The 15,718-nt window shown below is 38.3% G+C and overlaps 2 protein-coding genes across 3 annotated transcripts in view; one reads left to right on the plus strand and one right to left on the minus strand.

Moving 5' to 3' along the window:
* Positions 1-1,672, minus strand: part of angpt2b (angiopoietin 2b) — a 52,019-nt gene extending 50,347 nt beyond the window's left edge. The window contains exons 1-2 of one of the 2 annotated variants that reach the window (XM_079877819.1): positions 1,369-1,672; positions 597-669 (exon numbers count right to left, since the gene is read on the minus strand). In XM_079877819.1, coding sequence (XP_079733945.1) covers positions 597-669; positions 1,369-1,397 — 102 coding nt within the window. In that variant the 5' untranslated portion in view covers positions 1,398-1,672. The remainder of the gene's footprint in view (positions 1-596; positions 670-1,368) is intronic. The other variant, XM_079877820.1, reaches the window with a different exon arrangement.
* Positions 1,673-4,994: 3,322 nt separating this feature from the next.
* trappc3 (trafficking protein particle complex subunit 3) lies at positions 4,995-14,658 on the plus strand. Its single transcript, XM_079879433.1, has 5 exons — positions 4,995-5,158; positions 6,683-6,780; positions 9,586-9,685; positions 11,660-11,842; positions 11,937-14,658. The coding sequence occupies exons 1-5, from the start codon at positions 5,117-5,119 to the stop codon at positions 12,054-12,056; spliced, it is 543 nt and encodes a 180-aa protein (XP_079735559.1). The 5' UTR covers positions 4,995-5,116; the 3' UTR covers positions 12,057-14,658.
* Positions 14,659-15,718: the final 1,060 nt, after the last annotated feature.

A 15,718-nucleotide genomic window follows, 5' to 3' on the forward strand; every position in this document is an offset into this window, starting at 1 on the left:
ATCAACTGACTCAGCGCAGCGTGACATTAAGTGTTGTTGTCCAAATCTCAGTTTTTGGAGCTCTGCAAATAATCGTTTTAAGGAAATATCACACATCTCTTCCCGTAGGATACTGCTATGCGAAATTCTAATGCGCTCCAAGATATTATTCTAAGATGGTGAAAATGTACAACGGCTGCTGCATGTAATAGTAATTGCCAATTGTTTCCATTTATAAAATCCAAAAGGGCAAAACAAATATTAGATTATTTTATAGACAAAATATCTTTGCACTTCTGAATATTTCAGTGGTTACAACATGGCCTTCCTTAAAAATCCTAAATCACATATAGACATTACACTGAATTAAAACCTAAAGTCTTTGGACTAAATTAAACCCTAAAAATCTTTTAAAAGAGAAAGTGGTCGTGTAAGAACCATTTAATGTTTTTAGTATAGGCAAAGGAGGTCTATATGGTCTTTATGGTGACAGATTGTAAACTGGTATGGCAAATTGGTATGAACATATTAAAGTGTTCTGTATTTTTATGTGTAAATGTATCCTGAAATTATGATAATACCACTTTCAGCAAATAGAAAGTTTTAGGCTACCTCACCTGCACATTGTAAACGTACATGTCGTTGCACAGCCATCTAGTGGAAGAAGAAATAAATGCTGCAGTTTCGCATCTGTGAGTACAAAAACAGCTGTTTTAGTTTTAAAAACCAAGAAGAGAATAGTTTTATATGTGTTCGCTTGAGAATTACTGGTTGGTTTTTTAGAATTGCTATTAAGGAGTTAACGTTGATCTTGTGTTAAGGTCTAAGTTAAGATATGGTCAACATTTGAAGAAAAAAAATATATATTTTAGTGAGCTGGTCGTTATCAGTAAATAAACCTTGACAGTGTGAGGATTGTGATAATTAAATGACCTGATCTCTGTATATTATTTAACGGCTACAGCTGTTACGTAGCCTACTAAATAAATAAATATAGCCTACACGGACATGAAATATTGCTTGGAGTTGAACATATTTTATTACCTTACTTATAGATTGTCTGAAAGCCTCAGGGAAGAAAAAATGGTCAATAGCAAAGTAGTAAACATCGGCTTGGCAAAAAAAAAAAAAAAAAAAAACGAACGCTAACGTTACATCAATTAAAATATAAATGTACGTTTCCAGGCTAGTTGAGTTCCTCTATCTATCCACCTTATTTAGCTATTTTCTGTGAATGTGCGAGACTTCCGTTTCATTAACGTTATGCCGCTATAGCTAATAACTAACAGTTAGAAGAATAGCAAAGGTGCAGAAAACGGTAAAACTACTATTTGTTTTACAAGCCAGTGTGTTGAGAATCCGCTAGTGCTAGAAATGAGACTAGCTTACCTCATCTTACGGTAGAGAGAAGACTGCATTTTCTATCAACGTTTGATCTTTTACCAACGTTGAGGAACCAAGCAGGCCTGTCAGCAGCCTTGCACATGACATTGCATTGTTGGTTTGGTCATGAACTGAGAAATAAAAATTCCTTTGATCTTTTGACATATAAAAGGACATTGTAGCCTATAAAAACATCATGTAAGTTTCAGAACTCAAAACTTTCTCGTTAGTCTAAAAATAGCTTAAATATTGAAGCTAATCTCACAAAACAACAGGTCGTGGAATGTGCCACTTTATTACTTAATAGTGTGGCTAAACACCGCCTCAGCAGAAGATTATCAACACCTGCTTCTGTTACTTTGGGCTTTGGGGGCTTGAGCCCTTGAAAATGAATCAAAAGTACCCCTCTCAAACAAATATCAATGATAATATTGTGGTCAGTAAAAAAAAAAATGCATTTGATTATAATTAACATGACAATGTTTACAAAACATAAAGTAGCCTAAATTCACGTTTATTTTTTTACATATCTGTAAGGAGGTGTCGATGCCATTACGCCTTGTTATGGGTTCTGTCTAGTGGCGGCTGGTGCTAAAACAAAATGGGAGGGGCAAACAAAATGAATTATTAATGCAGAACTAAATTGGGCTAATTGTTAAATAACTATTTAACAGTGATAATAATGTATCATTACTGCTTAGCTAAAAATGGAAAATTCAGCATTTAAAGCATGCCATAAGGTAGGGTTGGGCAATAGCCAATTGCCAAAAAAAATCTGAATTTGATATGATCCCGTTTATGGACCCCCATCAGAAGTCTAGCTGCCGCATTTCGAACCAATTGTAATCGGGACAAAGCTGTTTGACTAATTCCAGCATAAAGTAAGTTACATTAGTCAAGTTTAGAAGTAAAAAAAAAGCATGAATCACTTTCTCAAAGTTTTTAAAAGAAATAAATGAGTCTGACTTAACTTGACAGGAGTTGCAACTGAAAAAGGATGATTTGACCACAAAATGTATCTGTATCAGGAAAAGTCCACTAGCTAGGACTCGAACTCAGGTCGCCCAAATCACAGCACCATATGCCAGCACACTGCCAGCGGCACCATCTGGCCTGTTTTGTAAATATTAGAACCTCATTGTGTAAGAAACGTGGGGGGAAGAGAATCCAACGGCAAACAATCCAGCTGTCGGAATCCACACTTCCAGAGCTTTCCCTTCACCGTGTTCTGTGCTCATCTCGGACAGTCCGGCAAAGTGTTTTTGCAGAAACACCCACGTTTTTTATGTTTTTGTTGGAACTCTTCCTAATCAAACACATCTGATTCAACTCATCAGCTCGCTCCCAGGTCATGTTATCGGTCCGGCTCGCAATGATTTTTATGCCTTTGCTTGTAAACTTTTTCAGATTCTCTTTTCCTGGTCAAATAATCGCACTATAACTACAGTATCCACGTGTGGACGCATTCTGGGATTGTTCTGTTGAAGTCGCTAGAACGCCTCTTGAGAGCTAACAAGGACGCGAAATACCATAGCCTCCAGCGTCAGTCGCTAGAGGCCTCTTGAAGACAGGGAAGTGAGGTTTACACACACAGCTCTTACTGGCCTACATCCGTTACATAGACATAGTGTAAATTTAGTCAAAGTCCAAGCATATTCATATTATAATACAGGTAATGTAATTCAAACCTCTGCGAGAAAAACAGAATATTATGGTTGAATCTCATTACCCAATTATCTGTTTAAAAAAAAAATCAGTTGCCTTGACCTACATTTTTAAGTAGGCTATAATCAAATTGGATGTATAAGTAATTCAACTTAAATTATTTAACAGACTAAATCAAATTAAATCAAATTAAATCTCATATTAGTTAAAAAATGAAGTCAAATTAATTTGATGCGTTAAAGTAATGTTTAAACATATGTTGCCATGGTCATATTGGTCATATAATCATATTATATGACCATTGCCATTGGTCATATAATCTTTATATGTAAGAATTATTTCCATGCTGGGCATTTTCATCAGTAGATAGTTTTGTGATCTTTGGTTAGTCTCAAGAAACCTGAAATTTCTTTTCCATTATTCTTCAGTATAGAGCATCCCTGATTATTTATCTGGGTATGTTTTGATCATGTTTTAGACATTTATTTGCTGTTTTGGCATGATTATAATAACAGGATTCAAAAAATTCAATTTCAGATGCAGCAACTGATTTATCACAATATTTGCAAAAGGAATTTTTGGAATCCTACAGGCACACTAAAGAAAAAGATCTAAAAATAGTTTTGTTGTGAAACATCTATGACTTTTGCATACTATATATGTTAGTCTTCTTAGAAATAGATCAAACACTCATAGAAGCTTATAGCTACTTTCTTCTGAGTTGTAATCAGAGGAGTTTATTTATAATATTAGATGCAGCTGGATGCAAATCATACTTCTGAATTAGAAGGTCCATTCTGCTTTGGCTTGATGATTTTCATCATCAAGCCAAAGCAGTAAATCTCTTGTTAAATGATCAAAACATACAGATGAAGAATCCTCAAGAATAATGTAAAGAACATAACATTTCAGGTTTATGGGTCATAATACATTTCAAATGAACTATTGTAACGGACATCGGCAAGTAAGAGCTGTGCGTGTAAACCTCACTCCCCAGGAGCCATTTGTGGAACCATTTCAAAAAGTTTATCAGAATGATCTGGATTTGTAAATCCCATGTTTTGCTATCCAGGATCAGGTAATGCATCTTACTTTTGGATCAGTTTTTCAAAGCAAAATTGGATTGGATCATCCTGATCAGATGTATACTGTATTTCAATGCCTTTGTGTTCTCTCAGAAAGTTAGCAGCGTAGCATTCACCCGAGAAACTTTGTGTTCGCTCGCAAAGACCTTTTGACTGGTTCATCTCTTATGATTGTGTAGTTTACAAACCGTGATTAAAAACACTACATTAAATAAAATGTAGGCTAAGTTTTGGGGATATGTACAGCTGTTTGGGGATTGTGTGGTCTACTTCTAATTTATTACTTTACCGTAACCTGTCTAATAAACACAAAATATATTAAAGCGTTTCTATATGGAAATAGGGGGTAACGCAGAAATGACATCATTGACAGGCGACGCAATGACACGGGCCGTTACATTGGTTAAAATAGTTGATTTCTCTGGATTTAAACATTGTTGGAAACATTTTGGATAATATAAGTACACAAGTCAACAAAATATTTAATATTTTTCTAGTGGTTTTGGGATATTTTATTCCAAAAATCTTACATATTGTGCCTTTAATAAATAAATTAATAAATATTGTTTATATTGTAGTGCAGGTGCAGAGAATGAGTAGGCTATTGAATATCTGCATGTAGCCTATAGCAGCGTTGCCTTGTTATGAACTTTTTTAAGCCTCAGTTGCGTAGCTGTCTATGGAGGAAAGCTCTCAGATTTCATCAAAAAGATCTTCATTTGGGTTCCGAAGATGAACGAAAGTCTTGAACGACATGACGGTGAGTAATTAATGACAAAATGTTCATTTTTGGGTGAAGTAACCCTTTAACTGGTCAGAACTACAGTTTGACTACAATACCCACAATCCAAAGCGAAGCAACTTTTCCGGCTTGTCAGCGGCGATTCAGGAAGTAAATCCACCACAGTGACAGGAACAACATCACGGGACTGTCTTTGCACTGAGCAGATTAATAAAATATTACCTGTAAGCGATCTGTGTGCACACCTGTAATATTAGACATCATGTCTAGGCAGTCGAACAGAGCCACCGACAGCAAGAAAATGGTGAGTGTGTTTTGTGTTTCCGTGGATCTCAGGCAAACGCAGGGCAGCCAGCTAACAGGCTATTATCATCATCGGATAAATAACATGTTTATTGGAGTAGTGCTTGTTTATTTGTATTAAAAATAATATAGTGTATAGTGTAGTGTACTTTACTTGTTATTTAGGCGTGTGTTAGTTTATTCCTCTAGAGATGAGTGTAGTCTTTCCATTAGTGATGGCTGGCTTTTGAATTAAAAAGCTTGAGAAGTGCAGATCATTTTTCCAATAACCTTTTGGGGAAATTATTGAAAGATAGATTCGTTAAAATGATTTACTTTCATTGCATAATGCATTATGTTCCATTCATTTTGTATTTGCACAGATCAGATGTTATTGCACAAGGCAATTGGCATTGTAGCTGTAGGCTACTCTTAATACGGACTAAACAATAAAGTAGTGAAAGCAGAGAAACGCACATAGATTTATCCAGCTGTGTCATGCATGGGTTTGTAGATGTGTTATTATGTTTGGGTTACGTTTTGAAATGTACATGTGTTTTTAACAACTCTATATTTCGCCGTGAGAGGGCGCTCAAGACCACTGTGTGCTCTCATTCATTCAGACCTGATTATCACCCATGATGATGATGATACAGTGGAGGACTGAGTTCTTTGTTATACAACCTATATAGTGGAGTTCAGAAGTCTAAAACCATATTGAAAGCCTGGGATTTTGAAATAATGGAAAGAAATGTTTTGATGCAGTCAATACGATACGCATTATTTCTTGGACACTAAAATTGTGTCCATGTGAACTTTGTTGTACTCTTAATGTAGTGCAAGATGGTCTGTGGATCTTCTCAAATTATGCGACAGAACAAAATCAAAATTGTGGAGTTGATTATGCCTTCTGTCATTAAAGCAAAAGGGAGCTATTACAAAAATGATGTTCTGCTTTAACTCAAATTGTTATGCTCATAATGGAATTTTTAATTAAAAAAGAGAAGTTGTACATTTTTTTGAAATGTTCTTAAATAAGGAAATTGGGATTTTAAAACAACATTGGAGCCAAAGGCTATGGATACCATTTTATTTATTTTATTCTTTCTAAATTGTTTTATTTAAATTATTTTAGTTATTAAATTGGAATTTGATCGATTGATTGATTGCAGCTAATGTAAACATTTTAATCGGGTGCAAAAGTAACACTCACCAAATATCAAGTAAATAGAAATGAGTCACAGGTGATAAATACAAATGAATGCATGGTTCAAAATAAGAAAAATAATGATTTTCCGACCCTGTTTTTATTTCCCTACAATAAATTGAACATTGCTGTGAAATGTTGCTGTTAGCAAAAAAGGCTCCATGATAATCTAATGAAAAGCTTGGACCTGTGTTTTGCATTATAATTTTTGATCCAGTTTTATTATTATTATTTTGTAATAGCATGCAGTGTCTCTTTTTTTTTTTTTCAGGTAACACACTAAATTCTGAGTAAATATGGTGGTGGGTATAATTTTGTGTTGATCTTTCTCTTGAACAGAATTCAGAATTATTCACTCTCACGTATGGAGCCCTGGTCACTCAGCTGTGTAAAGACTATGAAAATGATGAGGAGGTCAACAAACAACTGGATAAAATGTGAGTCTGCCTTTTCCCTTCCTTTCCCTTCATCCAATCTGCTCACATTATATGCACTGTTTACAAATGACATTAATACTTTCTATTTTCATTTAGACAAGATTTTAGTTTAAAAAGTCAATGAAAGTGTACGGAATATGGTTAGATTTTCAGATGCTAGTCACCATTTCATTTACATTTGTCCAGGCAGTTTTCCATTAGTCAACCAGTAGGAATGGAGCAGAGTTCTGATGGGCTTAGTGTGGATGCTGTATCGTCAGTGTTTGTGCTGGGTGTAGGCTGTTAGTGTATTAGGTGTGGTGATTGCCCTGTCCTACCGTGCCATCCAGTCTGCTGGAGTTGGGTTGGGTGGTGTTGAGAATTTAAAATGTGCCACTCCAGGTTTTTCGAGAGCGGTCTCCCTCCCGACCCTGCTAAATGAATCGTGCAGCTGTAGGTTACACCCCTGCTTTTTCAAATGTATGATTCTGCTCCCCTCTGATTCTATTCCACCATTAGAGAGGATGCAGATGAAAGACTGGATGAGAGTCTTGATGTTGTGTGTGTGTCCTGGTAAACCCTAAATTATGGGGACAAAATGTCCCCACAAAGATGTCAGTATCTAAAATCCTTGTCCTTGTGGGGACATTTTTGGTCTCCATTTGGAAAACAACTCACAAATCATACCAAGTGTTGTTTTTTGAAAATATAAAAATGCAGAATGTTTTCTGTGATGGGTAGGGTGCTAATTCATCTATAACTTTGTGGAAGCTAGTTAAATTAGGCAAATGCTAACCTAAGCAGGTTGAATGACAAGCTCGCATCCTCAAAACCTTGAACAGAACTACACAAGGTAAAAGAAAATATGACCCAGAGCAGTCTACAATGTGTGCCGACCTCAATATGTTTTTCAATGTCAGTTATTGGCTCTTTTCTTAGGCCCTGTTTACACCTGGTATTAAAGCAGAACTCGGCAACTCTAGCGAACTCTAGTCACTTCTTCACTGATTTTCCCTTTTGTTGTCGCATGTTTTCCCCACGAGCTCCCCCTACAGCTGTGGGGGGGCGTATATTTCACAACACGGTCGTAAAAAACTCACTTGCGGCGGCCTCCTCCCCCTCTCTACCGCTGCTCATGTGCGTTTGTTTTGATCGGAGCAATCCAACTGTATCGTGTGGAGCTATGTCTACCGAGGTGGGTAATCTGGTAATACATCATACATGCGTGTGTGTTTATGTCGAATTGCCGTAAAGCAATTTGTGTTTCGCGCTCGTTCTCGCTTCTCACAAGACTTCCAATTTCTATCTTGCCGGGACGGTAGTCCCCAAGTTGCAAGGTTGGTTTTCCGCCTGGGAACGCTGGGGGGAGCGGGGAAAGTCACCAATATCACCAGAACAGGTTGTTTAACCATCCAAATAATTTCTAGACAGTTTTATTAAGTTAAAAAAGTTACCAAGTTCTGCTTTAAGATGCGTTTTGGTCGATCGGATCACAAGTGGACGAAGGAGACACATACCCGTTTACACATGGTGTTTAATCCATCTCTTTGTCCACTTTCAACCACTTCAGTCCTGATTTCTTTGAGGGGGGGGTCTATGGGTGTGTAAATGTATGTGTTCTTTCATATCTTTCGATCTACGAAATTTACATATGAACGTGCCCAGACATGACAGAAAAACATACGGAGAGTCGCAGCTTTTGTTTCTGCTCTGAAGCCGCAAGACCCCGCCGAACGCGGTGAGTGCGTGTTAGAAATCAGGAATAGTGAGAGAACATTGTGTTTGGTACGTTTTTCGTCTTCAAACCAAACTTGGGGTCTCCAGCCGACAAAGTTTAAATCCCGTCTGGCTAGCGCCCTCCACATAATGTTTACGCATTAGGTCAGTAGGCGGTCTTTTGTGGCTGTTCAAACACATTCAACCGCATGAGCGTTTACACTAGGAAAGCAATCCAGTCTAATGTGTTTTCGACAACCTCTGGAAGTGTTCGAAAGTGCCAAGCTCAAAACATTTTAGACCCCGTTTACACCAGTTGTCTGATCGACCAAAACGCATCTTACCAGGTGTAAACAGGGCCTTAATTGCACTGAAAATCAATTAGTTCATTTACATGCACGTATTGAGGCATGCTTATTAATATTTTTTTAAATGCACGAATGGCTATGCATTTCTCATATTCAGCAGCCTAATACAATATTAGGCTCAATTTTTGTATGTAAAAAAAAAAGTTTTTCATATTGTTAGGCCTGTGTAGTTAATTGTATTAATCCATTTTTATGTTTGATTAAGTACATTTTTGTTTCTTTTGTTTGATGAACAATTTTGGTACTATGTTGTGTCGCTACTTGATGTCCAATGTACAGTCTGAGCCCTGAATCAAACCCAGTTGAGAAGCACTGTTTTAAAGCTTGTGGGAAAAGCCGTGAGGATGCGTGGAGTCCAACCGTTGTGGTTTAGAGAATCAGTGGGCAGCGTGTATTCTTTGGCTGAGTGGTCTTTTCATTTAAACCGTGCCTTGAACTAATCCAGTAGTCCCACTGATATTGGGTTTGGCAACACGTCTGTAATACGACCTTTTTCCCTCCTGCTTCTTTAAAGCATCAAATATGATATAAGCAAGAGCAAAATTTGACTTTCTCTCTGGCCAAACAAGTTTGTAACTTTCTTTTCGAGTCCTTGAAGCTGAAGGGCTTTACTAAAACCTTCAAAGTAAAAAGAGACTATAGCTCCTATGATTGCGTTGATGGGTGAAATGAAGGCGAATGAAAGCAGTTACTCTGACAATGACACAGTTTCACAGCTTCCCTTCTCTTCCATCCTTTCAAGGGGATACAATATCGGAGTGCGTCTGATTGAGGACTTCTTGGCTCGGTCCAGCGTGGGGAGGTGTCACGATTTCCGAGAAACGGCCGATGTCATTGCAAAGGTAACGTGAGTACTTTGAACCAATCAGAACGCATGCTGAGCCCTGCCTTAGGCCAGGCGAGAGAGAGAGAGAGAGAGAGAGAATCAAAAAGCAAGCAAGCATGTTAATGCGCAAGCAAGTGACTGGAATTTGAACTTCAACCTGCAGTAGCCCACATACTTTCTTAGCTTTCATCACATCTTTCTACCGGTTTTAATTTTTCAGAGTCACACAGCTTGAGAAACATCCGTGCTATGCTACCGCAAAGCCAACTGGCGAGCCGTTTGTGCGGTGTTAGAGTGAACCGAGACACTCATGTTCCTCTCGCCTTGTTTTCTTTGGTCTGTGAGAGCCACAGACTGTGCTTTTTTTTACGAAACACTGCACCTCACCCTCAGCGTATAGGGTTCACACTGACAGGATTGACAGAGCGTTCTTCCCACTGTCCGTCACCTGTCCATGCTTGCTTGGTCTCTGTCTGTCTGTTCTCCTTTCTTCTTTTTTCTCTGTCTTTCTCTCCTCACTTTCCTCTGCGTGTGCCACGTTGTCAAATGTTAATCCAGAACCCATCGGTTTGCTGGGACCCTGATCCCTTTAAACACTTTTTAATATAACTTTAATGAGGGTTATAATGTGAAGCGTTTAGTCTAATTGTTTACAGTTGTCGAGCAACGCCGCGACTGGGAGCATTAATATAGAATTCAAATGATGTGCGCTCACAGGTTTGTGTATTTAGGCTATTTTATAGCTTCAAATGGGGCTCATCCAAACAGAATTTAGAATCAGAGCTATTTTTTTTGCTTAAGTGTTGCATAATGTGAAGCTTTTTTGCACTGATGGATGTAATCAAGAGATGCATGATATTAAAATTCTGTTCAATACAATAAGCCGGTAATTGTTATCATTTTATGGCCTGTCTGTAAAGTTCTATCTATATTATTGTGTATTAATTAATTCAAAATTTAAATGAAAAGGAATTGTTTTAAATGCTCCAAGCAGTGTTCATTTAGTATTATCTATGTACGATTATAGTTATTAATATTTGGCATTAGCTTTTATTTTTATTTCTATATTTTCTATATTTTTTTGTTTAATTTTAAGAAAGTTTGCTATGTGGATTTGTCATTTTATCAGCTTTTTGGATTTTATCAATATGTACAGTATATATAGCTTTATTTATTTTATTTTTTTTCAGTTTTAGTGATTTTAGTACTTCAAGTTAACCTTATTTATTTATGTATTTCATTTTTCTTCTGCTATACTTCAGTTACATAATATGGTTTTTAATAGTTCACAAAAATAGCTTTGGCTCCAAGTGATTTTAGGCATAACAACATTATAATGTACAGTATGAAATAAATATTCATTTTGAGATTTGAAGACAAAAGTGTAAATGTAAAAAAAAAAAAAATTGGGAAATGAGCTTGCGTTATTAAATGTCCAATATTGAAAGATACCGATACATTATTATTTTTTAAATAGTATTGGCCGATAACCTAAATGCATCCCTAGTGTATCTTGTTCAACCATATAATAATCTTTTTTGGTTTCTGTCTAGGTTCAAGTAAAAAGAGAACATTTTGAAATAGTAACATTCATTTGAAGTAGGCTATTGATTATCTAAAATAGGCATTACAGTAAGTTTTTTTTAATATGTAACATATAAACTATTTTTATTTAATGTCCTGCCAAAAAAATAACCACATTGTGATACATACTGTTACTGTGATGTAAAATGAGCAATATTCTGGTTTTCTTATGGCCCACCCTGATAATTTCTTCCATTTAATTGCATTCAAAGGGTTAAAAACGTCTCCTTAAACCCATTCTGTGCAGTCGTGCAAAAGCCCCTCAAGTCATTTCAGAGTGTGAATACAGCACCTAAAAAGAATGTGGCAGCTCTGCAAAATCACTTAAATGTGGCCTTGACATCATAGATGTAGGCAAGCGAGTTAACATGAAGACTGAAGGGCCTTTTTGTCTTCACATTAACAGGTAGCCTTCAAGATGTACTTGGGTATCACTCCCAGCGTGACCAACTGGAGTCCTGCTGGAGATGAGTTCTCTCTTATCCTCGAAAGCAACCCCCTGGTGGACTTTGTAGAGCTTCCTGACAACCACAATAATCTGGTCTACTCCAACCTGCTCTGTGGAGTGCTGAGAGGAGCTCTTGAAATGGTGAGGAGCATTTTTGCGTGAAATGAATTGATGTATCTTCTGATAACCCTCTTCAATTGCCATTCACGCTGCGGCCGTTTTTCGACTCCTGCAGGTTCAAATGGCGGTGGATGTGCGGTTTGCTCAGGACACACTAAGAGGAGACAATGTGACAGAAATCCGCATGAAGTTCATTAAAAGGATCGAGGAGAACATGCCAGCTGGGGATGAATGAGGCTGAGAGACACTAACCTTTGACCCCGAGAGACTTTTTTTTTTTGTTGGGTTGGGAACCAAAAACTTCTATTTTGGTCAAGGGAAGACCAAGTAATCCTTCTTATGATACAATAAAACATTGTAAGTATTGCTATGAGAGTCCGCCGTCGAGAAGATTCTCTCGATGTGTCAACAAGGATGGCATGTTCTTTCCACCTGGTCCATGTTGTCTACTTCAGGAAAATACTTTCTCAAGTCTCTTTTTGTATTTGTCTCTAGTGTATTCTTTGTTTTTCTTATTGCGTTTAACTCGGACATAAGGCACAGAAGGTTTAATTTATTCACCTGTGTATCGTGATCAGATTTAATAAATCGTAGACTATGAGCAACCTTCTACTCAATAGGTCTTTGACACAAACTAATATTTACTCGAAGTTGTAATAAAGCGCTCATTTGTGCAAACCATATCACAGTTCTGTGTTTATGTCTTTAACGCTTGTCGAAAACAACTTTAGATGACTAATCTAAAACCAATATTTGAAGAAAGGGCCCCATGTTTGACAAGAACAGAGCCGTAGTCTTGGGAGGCGTACGTTTTGTAGAAAGGTCCAATGGTGTTAAGGGAAGTCTGGTAGGGGTCTAGGTATGTAGATAATGGGACCTGTGTGTGCTGAGCCTGTGGCAGGTCCCTCCACACGTTTGTAATGAAGTGTCACGGTGGCCCCCATCGCCGTCCTCGACTTGTCCTGTACTGGCCCTTGCATTGTGGGACTGTTATTCCTGCAGCGCAGCAGCACGATGTGGTTAGAGTTAAACAACAATAACAAGGGCCTAATTCGTCTCAGATGTTTACTCAAGCAACGTGGAAGCAATCAGGGCCTGGAGGTTCACTGGTGCGTGTGCAGGACAGGGCTGTTTTGGGAGCCAGTGCGTTTTAATGGTGTAGCCGAGGGGTTCACGGTCATACGGACTGGTGGGAAGGGGAAGGTTGTCCGCTGAAAGGCAATCATTACTCCAGCGCAGCTCAAAGTCCATTCCTGACACCTGTTAATCACCTTACGTCATGATCCGGGCTTCTTTTTCCAGAATTCCACACCTCGTCGATCACAAATGGAAAGAAGTTTACTACTTCTTCTACTACTTCCCGTCGGCTAGCATATGGATGTATAAACTTTAGCCCTTTTCAGTTTCCATGTGACTTTATTCACATTGATGTGTCGAATAATGCGTTCATTGTGTAAGTGTATTGTTTTATTACATCAAGCCACTAGAGGTAGCTGTGAGCGCTGTGGTCTGTGACCTCTTTTCTCTTTCCATTCTCATGGATTTTTCAGTGTTTCTCTTCAGTTTGGTATTTGATTGCTCACGGGGTCCACCAACTGCTTGTTTTTGAATCTCTGGGGCTGGGAAATTATTTTGTGAATAAATTCTTTATCCACTCGCTCTTGATTCAGGGACATTTAGAAGAAAAACAGTGGAAAACTTATGCAGAGTCCTGTCAGGCTGAATCCCTCATCCCCTCTCGCTAGATTATGCATACAATGTATGTATTTTGTATAATGTATATATTGGAAAGCGAGGGAAGAGGAAATGGTTTTGCTCAGACATTCGATTTAAATCATTTGGCAGAATTAGACCCCTGTATCATGGGGATATACAGCTGGGATTGTGTACTGCGTGTAAACTTGTATCACTCTTCCATATGCTCTCAGGAATTTCTCTAGCCCCTTCTTTCTCCCTTCTTAACAATGCAGGATGTATCCTTGGCCAAGCATCCGAAACAAAGTGATGCGTCAGTATTCATTAACCATCACGGTCATCTTTAACCAATATGAATCTCAGCATGAGAAGAAGGATGGTCTCCAGACAGCGAGATGACCTCCTCATCATCTTCTCTATGTGTTCATCCTCATCTGTATGAGCCGCTCATGTCGGCATGTCCACAACACCAGGCAGACACTGGAGAAGGCACAAATGAATTCCAAGAAGCTCTTTTACACCATAAGGGATTGATTTTATCAAGCTATTTTTATTTCTTCTCTTCCCCCATGTCTAAAGGCAGGTCAACAGCAACAAATGAAAGAAAGGAAGCCTGTTCTTTCATCCATTCGTATGCAATTTAAGGTCTGCCTCCAGCCCACTTCATTCCTTGCCTATATTTTTAAAGTAGACAACAGACGAAACGGAAATAGTGGCAGATCTTTCCTTCCATATTGTGACGTACATCTAACAGTAACATTTTATCGAAAAAGAAAAAAAATGTAGAGTGGAAAATTGGTTCTATGTATCAGTTGTTGATTGGGTTTTGAGATGTGGGCGTTGCACTTAAAAGTTGAGGCAGATAAACTTGAGCTTGCAGGGGTAAATGAGTGGAGAAGTGCTGCATACCACACCAGAGAGAAGTTAGTCATTTTCACCAGAAGGTCCAGTTATGACATTTTGATTAAACGAGGTCAAAACCGTGTTAATATGCACATTGTTCACAGTAAGATTTATAATATTTAGAAAGTAGAATTTTCATTTCATGATGACTTTAAAGCTAGAATAGCTCACTCAAAAATTTAACTTTTTGTATAGTTTACTCACTTTCATGTGTTTTATGACTTTCTTTTATCCATAGGATAAAAAAAAAAAAAAGATATCTAGCAGAATATCCTACACATTCTCATCCTAGGGCGTCATATACTGACGCTTTTGACATTTCGTCTACATCGAACGCACATGGCACCCTTTAGCGTCAATATGAGACGCAGATAGCTTTGTTCGGTTATGGGTAGGTTTAGGTCTGGGGTAGGGTTAGGGTTAGACCGCTAGGAGGTGCCTTCTGGCCCATATCTATCTGCGTCTGATATTGACGCTAAAGGGTGCCATGTGCGTTGGATGTAGACGAAATGTCAAAAGCGTCAGTATATGACGCCTTGGGATGAGAACGGGCTGGAATATCCAAGCTGCTCTTTTGCATTCAATGAAAGTGAAAGCCTGACAAGATTTTCACTAAATAAGGGCTTAACCATATTGTGGTTACATGCAATATTTGTATGAACTACGTTTATGATGCATTTATGCCCGTTTTGCTTGACAGTCCTTGGTCTACATAGCCTAGAAATCTAGACGCACCCTAGCGGCAGCAAATGTAATTTGCAGCCAGGGTCGTCTAGCAACTCTCCGTTGGCTTGCGAGCTGGAAAAAACAAACTCTAGTCAGGCCAATCACATCGTGTATAGAGTCGGTGGGCGGGCTTAACATAATGACGACAGAGTTGCCACGTGAATTCCCTGCTACTTGAAAACAAAGAAGATGGGTCTTTCGAATCGGCTTTGGCCGCGACTCTGGAAGACTTGGAGTTAAGCTTTTCTTTGAGAAAAGAACAAAGAACAGCACTGAAGTCATTCTTAAAAAATAAGATGTGTTCGGAGTTTTGCCGTACGGCAAAAGTTTAATCTATCAACCAGCTCTGCTGGTGGGAAAACGCTCTGGTTGGTTGTAGCGCTATCCTATTGCATGCAGAGGGAATTTGAAAGACAGCCGTTTATCCCGCCCCTCGGATTGAGCCCTTCCAATGGTGCGTTCCCAGACCCAACATCTTGATGTTGGTCTGGCTTGTCAGGCTATGGTTTACATCCACTTTTATTCAGCCCAGGCTCATTTGAAAAACCTACCTGCGGTAACATTTCTGCAAAA

The sequence above is a fragment of the Squalius cephalus genome, assembly GCF_949319135.1.
Source record: "Squalius cephalus genome assembly, chromosome: 8".
In the NCBI taxonomy this organism is placed as follows: Eukaryota; Metazoa; Chordata; class Actinopteri; order Cypriniformes; family Leuciscidae; genus Squalius; species Squalius cephalus.

What these genes read in the sequence shown, in the direction of transcription:
- trappc3 (XM_079879433.1), top strand. Translation starts at nt 5,117, where the DNA reads ATGTCTAGGCAGTCGAACAGAGCCACCGACAGCAAGAAAATG. An exon ending in AACAAACAACTGGATAAAAT is followed by an intron (nt 6,781 to 9,585) that starts GTGAGTCTGCCT and finishes CATCCTTTCAAG; the next exon opens with GGGATACAATATCGGAGTGC. An exon ending in TGAGAGGAGCTCTTGAAATG is followed by an intron (nt 11,843 to 11,936) that starts GTGAGGAGCATT and finishes CGACTCCTGCAG; the next exon opens with GTTCAAATGGCGGTGGATGT.